At 38.1% G+C, this 15,806-nt stretch overlaps 1 protein-coding gene across 16 annotated transcripts in view; it reads right to left on the minus strand.

Moving 5' to 3' along the window:
* The window catches only part of ZEB2 (zinc finger E-box binding homeobox 2), a 131,178-nt gene that overhangs the window by 69,434 nt on the left and 45,938 nt on the right, over window positions 1-15,806 (minus strand). Inside the window, exon 1 of one of the 16 annotated variants that reach the window (XM_024109025.3) lies at window positions 5,840-6,056. The exons of the other annotated variants lie outside the window; for them this stretch is intronic. Within the exon in view, the coding sequence (XP_023964793.2) occupies window positions 5,840-5,858 (19 nt within the window). The 5' untranslated portion in view covers window positions 5,859-6,056. Of the gene's footprint in view, window positions 1-5,839; window positions 6,057-15,806 lie in introns of those variants that run through there. 16 annotated transcript variants of the gene reach the window in all.

The following is a 15,806-nucleotide window of genomic DNA, read 5'->3' on the forward strand; positions in this document are numbered from 1 at the left end:
GAGGACCCATGCAAGACTCTCCACCCAAGTTAAGCCACACTTAAATTGTTAATGGGGAGGGCAGGGAGTTAAGCGACTCAAAAGGCACTGTAGTGGGGTGTTTTTCACCCTAAATGAATCTAATCACACTAACATCACAATTCCCTAGTGCAAAAACACTGTGAAACCAGATGTAGTAACCTTAGTTTATACCACATCACCCTGGTTGTTCATGGTTCGCATATGGCATTGAAAGCTTTAACTTTTCCCATAACGTTATACCACGGGGTGTTCCACTATGATCCAGTTGAAAGTAGGTGTCATCTTCAAACTAAAAAAAAATCCATCAAATCATCTATAGCTCTTTCTATCTACCTACATATAGAGAGATAGAGATAGAGATGTTGTAAATCTGCCTCTAGTTAACCAAAAGCACAATTTTGCCCCAATAGGAAAAATATCATTTGGTCTGCATGTGACTAGGGAGCCGATTTCATTTCCTGTAAAACCCCCTCAAATGCTGCAAAGTTACCTGACTCAGCTGCTTGTAGAAATCAAATTCAGTCAGAGATAACAGCTAATCATTTGTCACAGTAAGAAGCAATTCCCTGAAATCGGAAGGGAAAACCTGCCGCTTCAATCCGCAGGTCTGTCAGATTGCTAGAAATTACATTCTGCTCTGACTAACCTCTGCACTTGGACTGCTAACAACAAGCAGTCTGGTCTATCAAAAGAGAATATCATACAACCAGGAACAGCTTTTGATTTGTTCTATTCCAATAACCTGAGAAAAGTTTATGGACATGCATTGCTGCCTAGACCTCAATTTTCACCAACCTGCATACTATTTTGAATTTATAGTTCCACTTCCACACAGTAATGTAAGCAAAATTTATAGGCTGATTATCTGCTACTCCATAGTAAGAAAATTAGAGTTGATTTTATAACTGCACAACAGATATTTGCTCTTTGATACTTTGAGTCGGATGTGCTGTTTGGAAGCCTCAATTAAAATGCCAATAAATAAATAAATAAATTGATGAACTTTATGTGGAGGGAAGCTTCCAAAATACAATTTATATTCTTTAGAAATGTTCCCCAGGAGTAAATTAAATGTGTACCCTTCTATGTAAACACTATTTGTGTGACAGTCATGTTATAAGTTTAATAAAAAATAAAGTATCACCACTCTTACAATTCATATGGCTGTAGTGAATCTGGGAGCCTGGCCACATTGCATTTTCTATACTTAACTCCGTTATCTATGGAACAAGGATGCTTATAACATTGACAAAAGGGAGAGGGAGGGGAATTCAGTATCTTTTTTCTTAAGACAAACTTCTTTCCTTAAAAAAGGAGCAGTTGCTATAAAGTGTCTCTCTCTAAAGGCCAGAGTTACTCATGAGGTTAACATACATAGCAAGACATGTTTAGGCAAATCTAACCACTATACTTTTATTAGCAGGTAATGAAAAGGTGTAAGTTAAAGTGTGAAATGACTGTGTGTATTTTGAAAACAGTACTTCAGCAAATAGCTTTATCTGGCAGGGTCTCTTTGTATTGTAATTACATATAATACAAATCTTTATAATAATTCAAAGAGAGAAAACTGTAATGCTCAGGTTGTGGTGCAAATGAAACCAAAGCAAGGAGATTCCCAGTTACAGCTGATTCCCCATCTTACATGGCGACGTTTAACATTTTATTTCTCCACTGGCCTGAGCTGGGGTGATGTCTTCATGTTAACTTTGCTTTTGTCAAAGTGTTATGTTCAACCATTACAACCGTAAAAGTTATTTCACCCAAGCATCTTTTTTAGTTCCTTTCCTTTCCCCTACAGCATAAAGCAGATTAAAAAAACAAAAATGTGTGCTTTAGGTGTATGTGAGGTGACATGAGAGACTCTTAACAGTTTCTAGTGTATAAACAGAAGTTATGTTGGGTAAATGCCCGTGTAAGCTTTAAAAAAGGAGTTAAAAGTCCATAACACTCCTTCCAGTACTTCTGCTTGTCTCTGCTCCAGTTCTGAAAACACATACTATTTATCCAACATATCACAATAGCTTGAAGGGCCAGCTTGGGTAAATAGGTATTTTTGTGAACTCTACTCATTTTGAAAATATGGTATTATCTGCTTAATAGATTGTAATGGCTCCAGTGGCTAAATATTGTAAGTATTTTGAGGTATACATTCATTCTGAAAATACATGTTATACCATAATCCCTACTGTGGAGCCATTAAGGTCTATAGTGTAACTGTTTCTCAGTTCATGGATCATTGACTGATGGACTCTTTTGGAGTCATTAGAGTTTATCCTTCCTATATGGCTGCCACTCTTTGAGTTCACAAGCTCAACATAGTTACGCAATTGCTATTTCAAAAGTGACCATGTGTGTGCAAGGGGCTGTTTTCTGGAGATGTTTATATGTTTTTGGACATTGGGCATGCGCCTTCTCCCACTGAAACTCTTGTTACCTCTGACAGCTGCAGTACTGGAAATGTAATGTGTGGGCTAATTCTCTTCCAAATGTCAATTTTTAAATCAGGATTTTTTTTTTTAATTTAAAGACAAACAAGCCTCTTGCAAATGAAGGAGCTGATCCTGGAGGGCCTTAAGCCCAATGAAAAGTCCATTGACTTTAGTGGGAGTTGCTACTACAAAATGATGACAGGACTGAGTCTGATTGCAGTGGCCTATACCATCCAGCTTCGTTATTTTACTCTTAATAACTTGTATTAACTTTGATCCCCTACATATTCCCTTCCTTTTGCCCCACACAATCTGGAGGATAGCCTTTCATGCAGAAATAGAGTACAATAAGTAATTGAGAAAATTGTTCTATTCTTTTCCCCCTTTTTACTTCTGTATACACTATCTGGCTCTGTTCTTGTGTCTGTTGCAGTCAAAGGCAAAACTCCTACCGACATCAACAGGAGCAGGAGCAGACTTCCCTCTGTAGTGTGCCTAATCTTGTACACTCTGCCATGTCCTGTGCTGCTGTATACTTAGTGTATATTGGGGTTTGGTATATACTGATCCTGTTCAACTGTAGTCAATGGGAACAGGATCACACTTTAAAAATACTCCTGAGTACTATCTTACTCCACAGGTAGGAATGTTGACTTCAATAGTCCGTAACACTCCTTCCAGTACTGGTGTAAGGCACTATGCTTGTTATTAAGGGTATTGCAATCTGGCCCAAAGTTAATAAAAAATGTCAGCTGAAAGTAGGTTAAAAATATTGCTCCTGTATTTTGACAGTCAGCTATAAACTCCTGATAAACAGTGATCATAATGGAAATACTGACACAACCTTTATATGGCATCAGGAACAGTCACCACAGTATGTTACCTATTTTTGGTGAGAAAATTCATACTTTCTAGATGAATATTAGCACTTAGGAATTCTGTTACAAGATTTTACTTTTTTATAAACACTTGCTCAAAACATTGTTCTCCAATTTTTGATCATTGTTATCTAGTAAAAGACTGAATAGGTACTTAACATATTTTCCAAGAGAGAGAGAGAAACCTGCCTATTCTTCTGAAATTTAAGTAGGCAGCCCTTGAAAGATCACTGGGAAAAGTCTGTATTTTCTCAGGTTTAACTAAATAATTTATGCATACTTTCACTTTGGCATGATGAAGCAATTTTAGCCTTTAAAACCCACAACTACTCAGGAGGGAAAAGGTCTGGTTCCTGCAACTTAAATAATTTAAACATCCAGGTGGAAATGCTTTCAGCAGTTTCCCTTTCTGAGACAAAGGAAGAAGACTTCAAAATTCTGAGACACCAAGAAGAAAAGAAGTGATAAAAGAGCCAACCTCGGATGCATTTAATACTGAAGGGAAATCCAGCATTGTTTTCAGAATTGAGATGACCAGACAGACGCTTACTATATATAAATCTGCTAGGTAAAAATGCTTAGGGAAAATTATTGGCCTGGAAATATAACAAACATGGTTTTTTTTTTTTTAAATCACAGTAAAAATAGCCCTCTACCCTTTAACCCAAGTCAGAGATGGTTTGTATATGCTTAAAGGTTAGGCAGATGTTAGGGGTCAGTGAGGAAACTGTGTGAAAATCTGCACTACCAACAGTGGCTTCTGAGTTTACAGAAATGACTATGCATTATAACAAATAACTTAGCATCTTTTAAGACCCATGAAAATGAAAAAAAGTACCCTAGCCAGTTCATTATTTAGCAAACATGATATTAGATACAGTAGATATGAAACTACTGAAATACTTGGGATCATTTACAAACTTAGAACGTAGGTAAAAATGGCTCACTGAGTCAATGTCCTATTGGCCTTATGTCAGGTTTCAATACATGCCGTAGGGAGAATTCACCTTCTCACTTGCAGATCTGTAATGACATGCTTGTAAAAGAGCATGGGACTGCAGCTGAAGCCCCTGCAGTGGACTTAGAACACAGCTTACTTACTGAAATTTTTTTAGTTAAAATAATAAAAAAGCAACCCCCTGATCTCTTAGGAGAGTATTAAAAAGCAGGATGGTTTCTGAACAAAAATATTAACATCACAAGCAAAACAAAGTGCAAATGGCATATTTATAAAAAACAGGTACCTGAGAATGATTTAGTATAAGTATTAACTCCGTTAGCTAAAATGTCTTCCAGTAAATAGCATTACTGAAATGAATATTTGGCTGAGAACAGTGGAGAGGTATGTCTCTGTCTGTATGTACCGAACAAAATGTATTATAGGGGTAGCAACTGGTGCCCCTTATATCTAGATTGCATAATATTTTCCATTAGAAAAGATTCATGAGACCTGTTTTTGAGAAACTCTAATGCTTCCATTGTTTGCAATAGGCCTTCAAAATTTTGGCAGAGACAAAGCCCTGGGGCTAGAGATGTGCCTTTCACTTATCCCATCATATTCCATTCAGGTTTGGCTGAGATGTAAACTGTTAAAAATTGCCTTTTCCTCTGTTGCTTGTGTGAAAATGACAGAAACATGTCAAAACAATAACTGAACATTCTATGGCCAGGCCCACATTGCAACTGAAGCAACAACAGCAAGCACAAACACATGCATGCACTGTGAATGACTGGTAGATGTTGGAGCTTGGGGTGGGAGAAAGATTGCCAGGCGAGGTTCTTTCCCACTGACAACACCTCTTTCTGGACATGACCCCATCAGCCCATTCCCTCGTCTGGAGGGCCCCATGAAGAGCAAGAATCCTATACCTCCTGGAGGGGAAGAGAAAGAGTTCGGCCAGTCTCCCCTGACCACTTCCTGGACTCAGCACTAGCTTCATCATCCTTCTGAGGGCACCACATCTGTCAGGAACTCGCCAATTCCCAGCAGGGGGCATGAAGAGAAGAAAGAGAACTGGGCCATGTGCTGCCTGATCAGCCCTTTGACCCAGCATATGGTGCCTGTAGCCCATTTTCCCCACGATCAAGACAACAGTTTTCTCCTGCTCTCAGCTAACATGGTTTGTCTTATGGCTTAAGTGGCAGAACTCTGTGCTAAGGGTTCAAACCTAACTGATGGTACAGTTGTACATAATAGAGTTTGTTTTTACCTTTAAAGGTTGCAAGGTCAAGCATAAAAGTTAGGAAATTCCAAAATTAATGCTTGCTCATGCACTCTCACTTGTGAGCATTCATATGACACAGGTTTTAATTGTATGAATACATACTATTTTTTCCTCAACAACCCTATTCCGTTCAGTGCATTAAATGACAGAATTAAGGTTGCACAGGCAACTATAAATCTGGAATCTCCTAATTCTAAAGGCGTTGACTTTGCAACCTAAATAACATTCTTTAACCACAGGGTTTTTGTTGGTATGTAATACAATATATATGAAAAAGATTACTTACTGCAGATGTCTGTGCACATACTTCCTCCACAGGCAATCTCAGACGAAGCTCATGAATTTAAACTCACTCAAGATTTGTCCATCTACTTGCTCTTCATGGCCAGTCAGAATGCATCCATTAGGCTGGCCATTAGCAATGAGCCCAAAGAAAGTGCGAAAACATTATCCTCCGAGCCAGAAGGAAATGTAAAGTTTGGCACAAGTGGGATATAACAGGGCTGCGGAGACCAAACGTCATGTTCAGATCAAGGTCGCTGTGTCATAATGATTTCATTCTGAAAGTGATGAGTCTTTTTGTTGTGGAGGGGGTGGCTAGGGGCGAGGGCCAAAGTGGTACCAGAGTGAAAGGCAGAGGAGCAGCAAAGAGCGTGAATATGTACTGAGCACCCAACAGAGAAAACAATTATTTTCAGGAATTGTTTTAATATATAAACTTCAGAGACATTGTTTAGTATATAGAGGTAAAATAGGGGATGTGGATTGAGGCTTTAAACCTCAAACACTGAAGTACTTCCCGCCCCATGCTTTTGAGTGTTTTCTTTTTAAAAAAATTAATTTTAATTTAAAGGTGGTGAAAGAGACCATATTTACAGCCTTGGGGTCTGATTCCCCATTCCAGCCAAACTTTAAATCACCTTTATACTGCCCAAATTCTTGGATCAGCTGGATGCCCCCTCAAGTAAGCTACAGCAGCCTCAGTGCTGCCTAACCTTATGTTTCTCTACAATGGTTCCCCAAGGGCTCTTGCAGCAGCTGAAAACCGCCAAAATGCAACTGACTTTGGCCATATCCCTTCCCACAATGTTCACACCACATTCTATGCTGGGGCTGCAAGGGGAGGGGGAAGAGAGGAATTGTAATGTCATTCCTGCAGCTATGTGCTATTTGGGGTTCCCTTTACTGCAGGGGTATTCCCCATTATGCCTTTAGTTTTCCAGAGTAGCATAAAGGGGTGAAAACAGCCTGCTCAAGCTGACTTGCCAATGGGCCTCAAATCTGACAGGACAGAATAGTTTGGCTTCCATGTGCATTTAATCTTTAGGTTCACTAATTAAGCTGCCAAAACATATGCTAATTATATTGTGGGATTTTCTGGTGTGCTCCCTTGTGTACCAAGAACTGGTGGTTGTGAAACCACCAACTCATTTCACATAGGCCAACAGTCATCAGATGGAAACATCCTTTGGTCACAATTGGGTGGTCTAGATTTGAATTAGTGTTTACACAGAGATGAAAACAGATGTGCAAATTATTAGGAAGCAACTGTGAAATTAGTGAAGCTTATTCACATTGTTTTATATGAATTCAAAAATCAGCCCATTTTCAGGATAAAATTTCACTAAAGTATGTTAATTTTTCAGGCAACACCTGGCCTGTTTCTGAGCAAAAAAAGGGATCCATTTTTTGGAGACAATATTGATCATAATCCTGCAATCTCATCTGTGTTGCTGGACCCATATGTTTGTGTACAGCCCCAATTAAATCATATTGCAGGATCATGGGCATGGTTTTTGCATTGAAAACTTGCAAGACTTTGATGAGAAAATAACCATTTCATCAACACTGTGAATAAAGTGAAATCAGGGTACGTGTGTTAAATCCCACTAACTAAAATCACAACAGCTTCAGTGCAAAATTCCAGGAAGCAAACTTTGTGAACCGCACACAGCACTAAGTGAAAGACTATTCCATTGCCAAGCTCTACCTAGTTCCTTCATTCATTACCTTTAATGACGCTTTGCAAGATTTAAGATTATAGTAAACTTGGAGGACTATATTTTTTGCTCAACGGAATTTTTGCACCCAGAAGTCCCTAACCCTACCCCCAAGTTCCTCTAAATCTTATAGCTGCACACCTGACACAAAAATAAAATTCACATCTAATCTGAAGTGCATTAATAGGAGCTTTGATTAAAAAATAGAAGAATTAACTCCATAATCCTACTAGTTATACTTCTAACAATATTATTTTAAGACAATTAATTCATATTTAAAAATAATGAAATTACTAGCACAAGACACTAAACTTCTTTTAGTATATTAAATTGGGCAGATTGCTTCTCTCCTTCTAATTATGAATGTAGCAGTTACAAAAGAAACTGTCATTTTGATAGAGTAAAAGACAATCTGTCTGCCAAAAATGTCCAACCATAATTCAAAAAAAAAAAAAGTCATCTGCATCAAGAACATGCTACTTTGTTTGATGTACTGTCTTATTGGAAACCTAATTTGCTTTCAAGCTCTGAGACAACACATAACATAAGTTTGTGTGACTAATTTTCTTGGAAATATGAGTAATTAGAATAAGGGACCATTTCCATAGCAGGAATGGACAGTTTTGTAAAATTCAGAATAAATGCAGTAAGTTATTTTCTTTCTCTTTTAGCAGCAAACTACAAAAGGAAATGGGAAGGGAGACACACAGCTTTGTACAGCATAATGTAAGCCCCCATGTAAATTGTGACCTATTGCAAAGTACAGAAAGGTTTATTACCTGAGGTGAGCACTCCCAGAGCTCCTGCAGCATAGAAGCATTAGCTGTATATTCTAACAAAGTAATAAAAATCAATAAACAGGAACCCCCCACCTGTGCTATGGCCCCAGTGTTAAGTTTTATACATGTAGTAATAGTGCATATCAGTTTTCACCACCCTTCCTACGCTAGCTATTACAAGGCCTGCAACCACCGGAGGGACTGCTAGAGCAGCGCCATTCATCCCACAGAGTTGTCCAGATGCCAGTTCCATTGCATCATTGTCAGTTTTATTCTATCTAGAACTGGACAAGGCTGCAGCCCCAGCTCCTATCCACCCCCTCAGTACCACAACAATTGCAAACTGTGTTCTACTATTTAAGGAGTTTACAAGCCTTCTGAAAGAAAACAGAACAATTTCATATTCATACATCTAAACCCTGCAAGATCACATAATGGAGAGGAGAAACATGTAATCGCAACCAATATGTGATCTTGTCCAGCTGCTGCAGTCTATATATTAGCAATCAGGTTTTTAAATAAATTAACGATAAACATCAATATGCAGCTGTATCAGGTTACTACAGCAACTCGTTATATACTATATGCTCCTTAATTGCTAAGAGTACAGAAAGCACAGGTCATCAGTTGTTACACTGATGCTAATATATGCTAAAATCAAACTCTACAGATGCAGTATCTCTGCCAGGTTACAAAAATAACTACTAAATCACACTTATCTTATAATTAAAGAGAATGCCCCTGATAAGGCAGGAAAGAGTGTGAGCATAAACCTTTGCCATATATTTTTTGCTATTCATTAATCTATGGAAATAAGGGTGGCAGGTTTATTTAAGTACCATGTGAACCATGCAAGTTAGTTATTTTTAATTTTAAAATCAGGAGGGGGAAAACTTTAAATATTTCATTTTATGAACATCTTTTTAAAATGTCAGATTTTCTAATTATGGAGCAAAGTTGACCATTGCTCAGTTTGGCTAGTAATGAGAAGCATTTGAGGACGAAGTCTTTGATTCTGAAATAAGCATGATCCCAAATGTAGTCTCGCTTTATGAAAAAGGCTCTACTAACTATGGTTTTAATAGTCCAGAGAAAAAAGGCCCTTGACAATGACCCCCATCCCCCTCCCCAACGAAAAGAGAAGGAGTTTTATCTGCCTAAGGTTGCTTCTGATAGTGCTCACAGTACGGAAGTACCACTCATGGGCATTTAAAGCAGCATCACTCAGGAGCATATAAATAGAATAAAGTTGTGCAGCAAATGAGAAATTATGATATAACTCAAGTGCTGTGACATGAAACAAGCAAAATGAACAATCCAAACATTCTCCAGAACTGAAGAAACAATGTAAATACAAAATCCATCTGAAATTATTAATGCCACCAAGGTGTTGCTTAAGACAAAGTAGTGACTTTAAATGCTGTCTACAGAAGTTTCTACAGACATTGTAGACAAGCTATCCATTTTAGACAAGGGACGAAAGTAAGATTGTTGCAGTTAAAAACAGCTGGCATACAACAGATAATTTAAGGGAAAGTGACCCTCATGTATAATTTTTAACTGAAAAACTGCCAGGCCCCATTAATTGCAATAGGGCCTCACAATACTGAGATAGGTTTATAGGGGTACTGTATGAGTGTAATTCCTGAGAGTGTAAAAACATAATATGGGAACTTTTGTGGACTTGGAATCAATTATTTTTAAAAATCTTATACATTATTTAAGGCAATTATTTCTTTGTGTGCAGAACGGAAACCAAAAATTGCAAAAAATGTCCTTTGGAGCAACTTTATCCACATTCTGAACCATGTTCAGAGGTAATATTAGGGAATTCTGAAGGATATCAGTTAACCATGGGAACAATATCGGTAAATCTTTGTGATAGTCCTTGCTTGTAGATAAGAAGGCAAGGGGAGAAAATTAAAAACTGTTTAAATAAATAAACATAACATAGGGTGAAATCCCTATAAGACATAAAGAAAGAATGAGTTAGGCAAAATAAAGCGAAAGCACCATTTTTCTGAAGACATATTTTAGTGGTCAGTCCAGCATTATAAACAATTGCTATAAAACCTGAAAGGTCAAGGTGTCACAAAGTCCTGTTTACTTTATGGCCTTCACTTTGCTATTTGGCAGCACTTCTAACACCATTCTGAGTGATATTGCCCTCAACTTAAAATGCCATAACTTTCTTGCATAGGCTTAAAAGAGACACAACAAAATTATTTAGTGGCTTCTTATACATAGTAAACAATTTTGTGATGGAATCCCAGATGCCCTGTCTCAGGTATCAGCAGGGTCACCATTAAATGAGGATTGCCATGCTATGGACAAATCACAGCTATGGAGCTTAAATACATGTATAGGAGCAGGGGAGGGGAACGCTCTGAGTATGGTTCTCCCCCTTCCCAGAAAGAATGGGCTCAAATGGCTACACAACACTGTCCCTGACCTGGCCAGTGGATCCTGAGGACAGTGCTCTGTGAGTCTAGAATCTGTGCTGAGGAGAAGGTGGAGTCTGCATCAAGGGAGAAGCAGTCTAGGCTGTATTATCTTTTTCTGCTGACCCTCCTTCTTTCCCCCTTTCTTGGGAATGTAGCTGGTACAGGAGGGAGCTATGTCTGGGGGAATCCAGGGCAGATCCTTTCCAATGGAGCTGTGCAGCCAGGTAGCTGGGGAAGTGGACCAGCACAGAGGCACACAACCTCTGTGCAGATAATCCTGGGACCTTCTTGTTTCAGTATAGGCCCCACCTCCTTTTCTATAGAGAGGGCAACAAACTCCAGCTCCCTCCATGAGGTGATAGGGTGCAGTCTCACTTTGTGAATAGTCCCATTGAAATTGTGAGTCAGAGTGTAAGAGTGGATGACTCTGGCCCTAACTAATTGACTTGAATATTATAAGCCAGGTTATCATTTAAAGAAATAAACATTTCTTCCAATAGCAACATCCTTTTAAATTAAAGTCAACTAATTTAATAATAAAGCCAGGACTTACAGGTATCGTAGAATGTCCTTTACTAGATACTATATTACAAGTAGTCATTAGCCCAGCTATAAAAAGAAGGTTTAAATACTAATGTATTTTTTAATTTGTTTTATACCCTAAACAAGCAATCAATGTACATTAATAAACATAATTGTTTTTTTGGCATTTGTCCATTCATTTGGTCCACCTTGTCAGCTCTGGCAAACACAGCAGCAAAATTCAGTAACCACAATACACAAGAAGGAAACACCAGTGAGGTCTTCTCAAATACACATAATGTATTGAATTACTTTGCTTCTCCATTACTGACAGATTGAAACCTCTGAAGTTTGCCATACTGTCCTCGGGTACACGTCTCAAACAATGCCTTTGACAAGTTTTTGTCCACAAATACTGCTTTCAAGTGCCCATGAAAAAAAGCTTAATGAGGTGATAAACATATTTACCTTTGATAAGGTAAGCTGCTTGATAAGATAATGTGGAGTGTCACTTTTCAAAAGCAAATATGTACAGAGTTCCCTGGGTACTGCCTTTGCACAGGAGTTCTATAGGAGATCACCAATAAAGTGTAACATCTCACACTTCAGAACAGTCTTCCAAAATGTTTTTTTTTCCTTTGTGGTTTTAATTATATTTTATGATTTGCTGGATGGAGACATTTGCCCGTTTCAAAGGCACAGTGTAGGCTATAGAACCTCAAATTCACATCATAGGAGTATGCTCATATCTGCACTCTCAAAAATTGCTGTTCAATTCAATTCCATGAATATATCCAGGACACTTTTTTTCTAGCAGCTCTGAGCTCCTGCATCCTGGCATGCCAGGTACAAACATTCCTCATCCAAAGGACTTCTTGCAGTGGAAAAGGATAAGGAAAGATCTTGAAAGAAGGAACTATCAATGGTCTGATTCCATTACCCTGACTACTAGTGATCTGAGATATTTATAACATGAAAAGACTCCAGTGAGGGAAAAGTCTATGCAGTCCTGTAATGCCTCCTGACACCTCCATCAAGTCTTAGTGTAGATGACCTTAGACGAATAATTCTGACTGGTCAGTTGGTTGTAAACAGGGAGACAAAAGGTAACATGGGTACATCTGAGCCACAGAAACTGCCTAAAACGTTCCCTAGCACACGACAGAAAAATGACATTACTGAAATATGAACAGCAATTGAGAGTCCAAAATGGTAGCTTCACTAAAAGACTTTGATGTGCTATAAAATATATTAAAATATGAATAAAAGGTAACTTATTCAGTGTCAGTCTTACATATTTATAGTTTAAAAATTAGTCAAAGTTTATGTCCTGAGGTTGCACCTACAGGAAGCCAGATGTGTGCCTTCTGCATGTGACCTAAGACAGGCCTGAAGCAACAACTAGATAATTTCTCGCTCATACTCTACACCGTCGATTGCGGCGGCTTTCTGAGGTGAGAGAAACTGACAGCACTAACTCTCCAGGGCAGAACTTTCCAGTCAAGTGGATCAACGGACTGAAAATCTCTTATGAATAGTCATTAGGCCTTCATTACAAACCCCTCACAACCCAGTTCTCTTTTCGCAACCAAATGCCTTTTGTCATCTTCACAAGGTGCATCATTTAATTACCAATTGATTTCTTTATATATGACAACATGTCAGATAGCAAAATACAGTGTATCTCCCTTAGGGGGAGAAGTCTGTTAACTATCAGCATGCCAGATTACTGAATTTAGCTGGAAGACAGTTATTCCCTCTACTATTCCTTTATTTTAACTAGCTTTCCAAACCTCAGAGGGTTTTTTTAATAGAAATTACTCGAAAAAAAGAGGCTGAAGATTGTCACAAGATGATGTTTCACCGTTCCCTCAAAAATGTTAATATTGGTCAGAATATTTCTCTCTCTCTTTAGATATAGCGGTAACAGAATACACCATACACCACATATGTATATTGGCATCTGTAGATATATGCATACATGCAGAATATCTAACTCACATCAAACAATTGTTCTTATTATACCAAGAATTTATCCAGCTTCTGACTTAGCTAACACTCTGAATCTTCCCCTTCACAACTGCAGCCTGATAATCAAGCCAGTACTGTATTAATAAGATGAATAATAAGAGAATTTCAGAAATGTACAGGACTATTATACCGTAACAATAAAACCTCAAACTGAGTAAACCAGAGCAGTGCTGAAGGTAGGCGTCAGAAAATAATGAAACCAGTGTTGCAGTAATGCACTCCATTGTATGGCAGTGTAAATGCCTGCTTCTTTCATACACAGAAGCCACATTACATGAGTCCGAAATGTTCTCAGAGCATCACTGTGACTGGTTGTGATAGAACCTGGCACCAGCAAGCACTGAAAGCTGACATTATACTGTAGGATGTGCTGCAGGTGTGCAGGCCTGTGAACGTGCTCTAATTACATATTTTCCTCCAGAGCAACAATTAAGGTCGCCAAAATAATTGCCAGTTTCTTAATCCCTCTCTAACAAGACTGACATAAGGAACGGTTTATTTTTCTCTGGTTATTCTGAAAGTGTTCCTCAAGATTTTGGGGTTTTCTATCTCACTGTAAAAAACTAATTCTTAGGTTCAAATGTGTGATTATACTCATTTTTTTTTAAAAATAAAACTCTCTTTGAATTCTAGTACAACTAAAATAGTGAAGAAATTTTGATTGTATAACCTGGCACGCTGTTTCGACATTTCTTCTGTAAAGAAGGGATATTTTTTCTTCTTGTATGCTTTATGTATGGTATTTAGCATTCCTTTCTGTGACTACAAAATCCAGGTTGGGAGTTAGAGAGACCTCTGTGTAGTGTCACTAGGGCTCGGCTATTCAGCCTGGGAGCTAGTGAACTTCAGGGTCCTGTCTGTGTCCCGCAGCCTCAATAAAGAATCACCTTTATATTCATTACAACCAAGTACTGTCTACTGCAGGAGACACTACAGAGATTTCTTTCTAAACAGCATAAAACATGTTTGACTTCAAAGCAATTGAAACAATTGTAGCATGTGAGCTAGAAAGGAGATGCCTAGCATCATCCATTTGCAGCGTTGGTAAATTTAATGGCACATATTGTATACTGTAGATCTATATATCTATCTTGTTAACCTTGAGATCAGAGGGCAGTTGAACACTGGAGGTCAGACTCACAGCTGGCATTAGCGGGTCCAAGTCCATTGACTTTCAAGGGGGTTGCACCTACTGACACCTGCAGCAAATTCCCCCCCTCTATCTCACACAGATGGGGAAAATTATTGGAGAAAACTGTTGTTTTCAGTTTTTCTGACATAAAGTCACCTTTTAGAGTTTAGAGGCTATCATCAGTACTGCACTTGAAGGTCGGCCGAGGATACTCTTTGTTAAAATGAACGTAGGGTCTAACCATTGAAAGTCAATGGGAATCATTCTATTGACTTCAATGGGCTTTGGATCAGGCCCCATTTTGCCAGTGAGTCAGTCCGTCTAGCAGGTACTGTGAGGAAGAATATTCTGCAGTATACCTCGAGATATTTGGAAAGTTCCAAAAGTTCTGAGAACATTTGGATCTTGTTTGAACGGTGTTTGGTTGCATTCTAGGTCACCTTCACACATCAGTTAAACAGAAAATTCATAGTTCTTGATTATATTTTTAAGCAATATATCTCTTTTTAATTTTAATTTAAGGCCTGATTTTGCAGTACTACCTACATGCAACCCCCACTGATGTCAGCATGAGTATTGTTTGTGTCAGGATTAAACCTATGTGAGCAACTCCAAAGATTTAAACAAAAAATGCCATGCAGCACAAGTTAAAGGATGTTGGATGATATGCCAGATAGATTGGCTTGACATACAAAATAATATTCAAACATCTAAGAATATGACTATTAGTGAAACAGGCAAGATGCTCTTTGATAACTGTTGGCAATCTAAAAACTTTGCTCTGAGGATATTAAAAGTAAACTGTTAGAGTCCAATTGCCAGTTTTAATCCCAGTGATACAGGCTGCCACAGTCTGTTAGCATTAAATATTTAACAAGAGGTTGTGAACATAAACCTCTGCTTGGGAGTGTAGGTGAAGGTCCCACTCATTCATTATGTACTGCATCTATTCAAACTTCAGAAAGAAATACGAATATCACAGCTCTCCCATTAAATTACAAGTTTTATTTGTAACTTCTGTATGCATTTTCTAAACTTGTCTCTTTCTTCCTACACTACTCTTGCAATCTTTCTTCAACACAGATTAGCTAATCAGCTGCTTAGGTCCCCTTTCCCATAAAACTGTTTTCCTCTTTTTGTATGTCACCTTCAAAAGCCACATTAGTGATATTGTAATACATGAGAATACCTTTTCCTCACTGTAATTATTACTTTAAAATGATCATTAATTTGCTCTCAAAGTGAAGAAACATAAAAAGAAATTGTAACTTTTATGAACATTAGGTTTTTTGCAATTAAATCATTTACTCTTGTAAAAAGGAGGCAAGGTATTTTGCTCACTGGA

The sequence above is a fragment of the Chrysemys picta genome, chromosome 11 (genome assembly GCF_011386835.1).
Source record: "Chrysemys picta bellii isolate R12L10 chromosome 11, ASM1138683v2, whole genome shotgun sequence".
NCBI lineage: Eukaryota > Metazoa > Chordata > Testudines > Emydidae > Chrysemys > Chrysemys picta.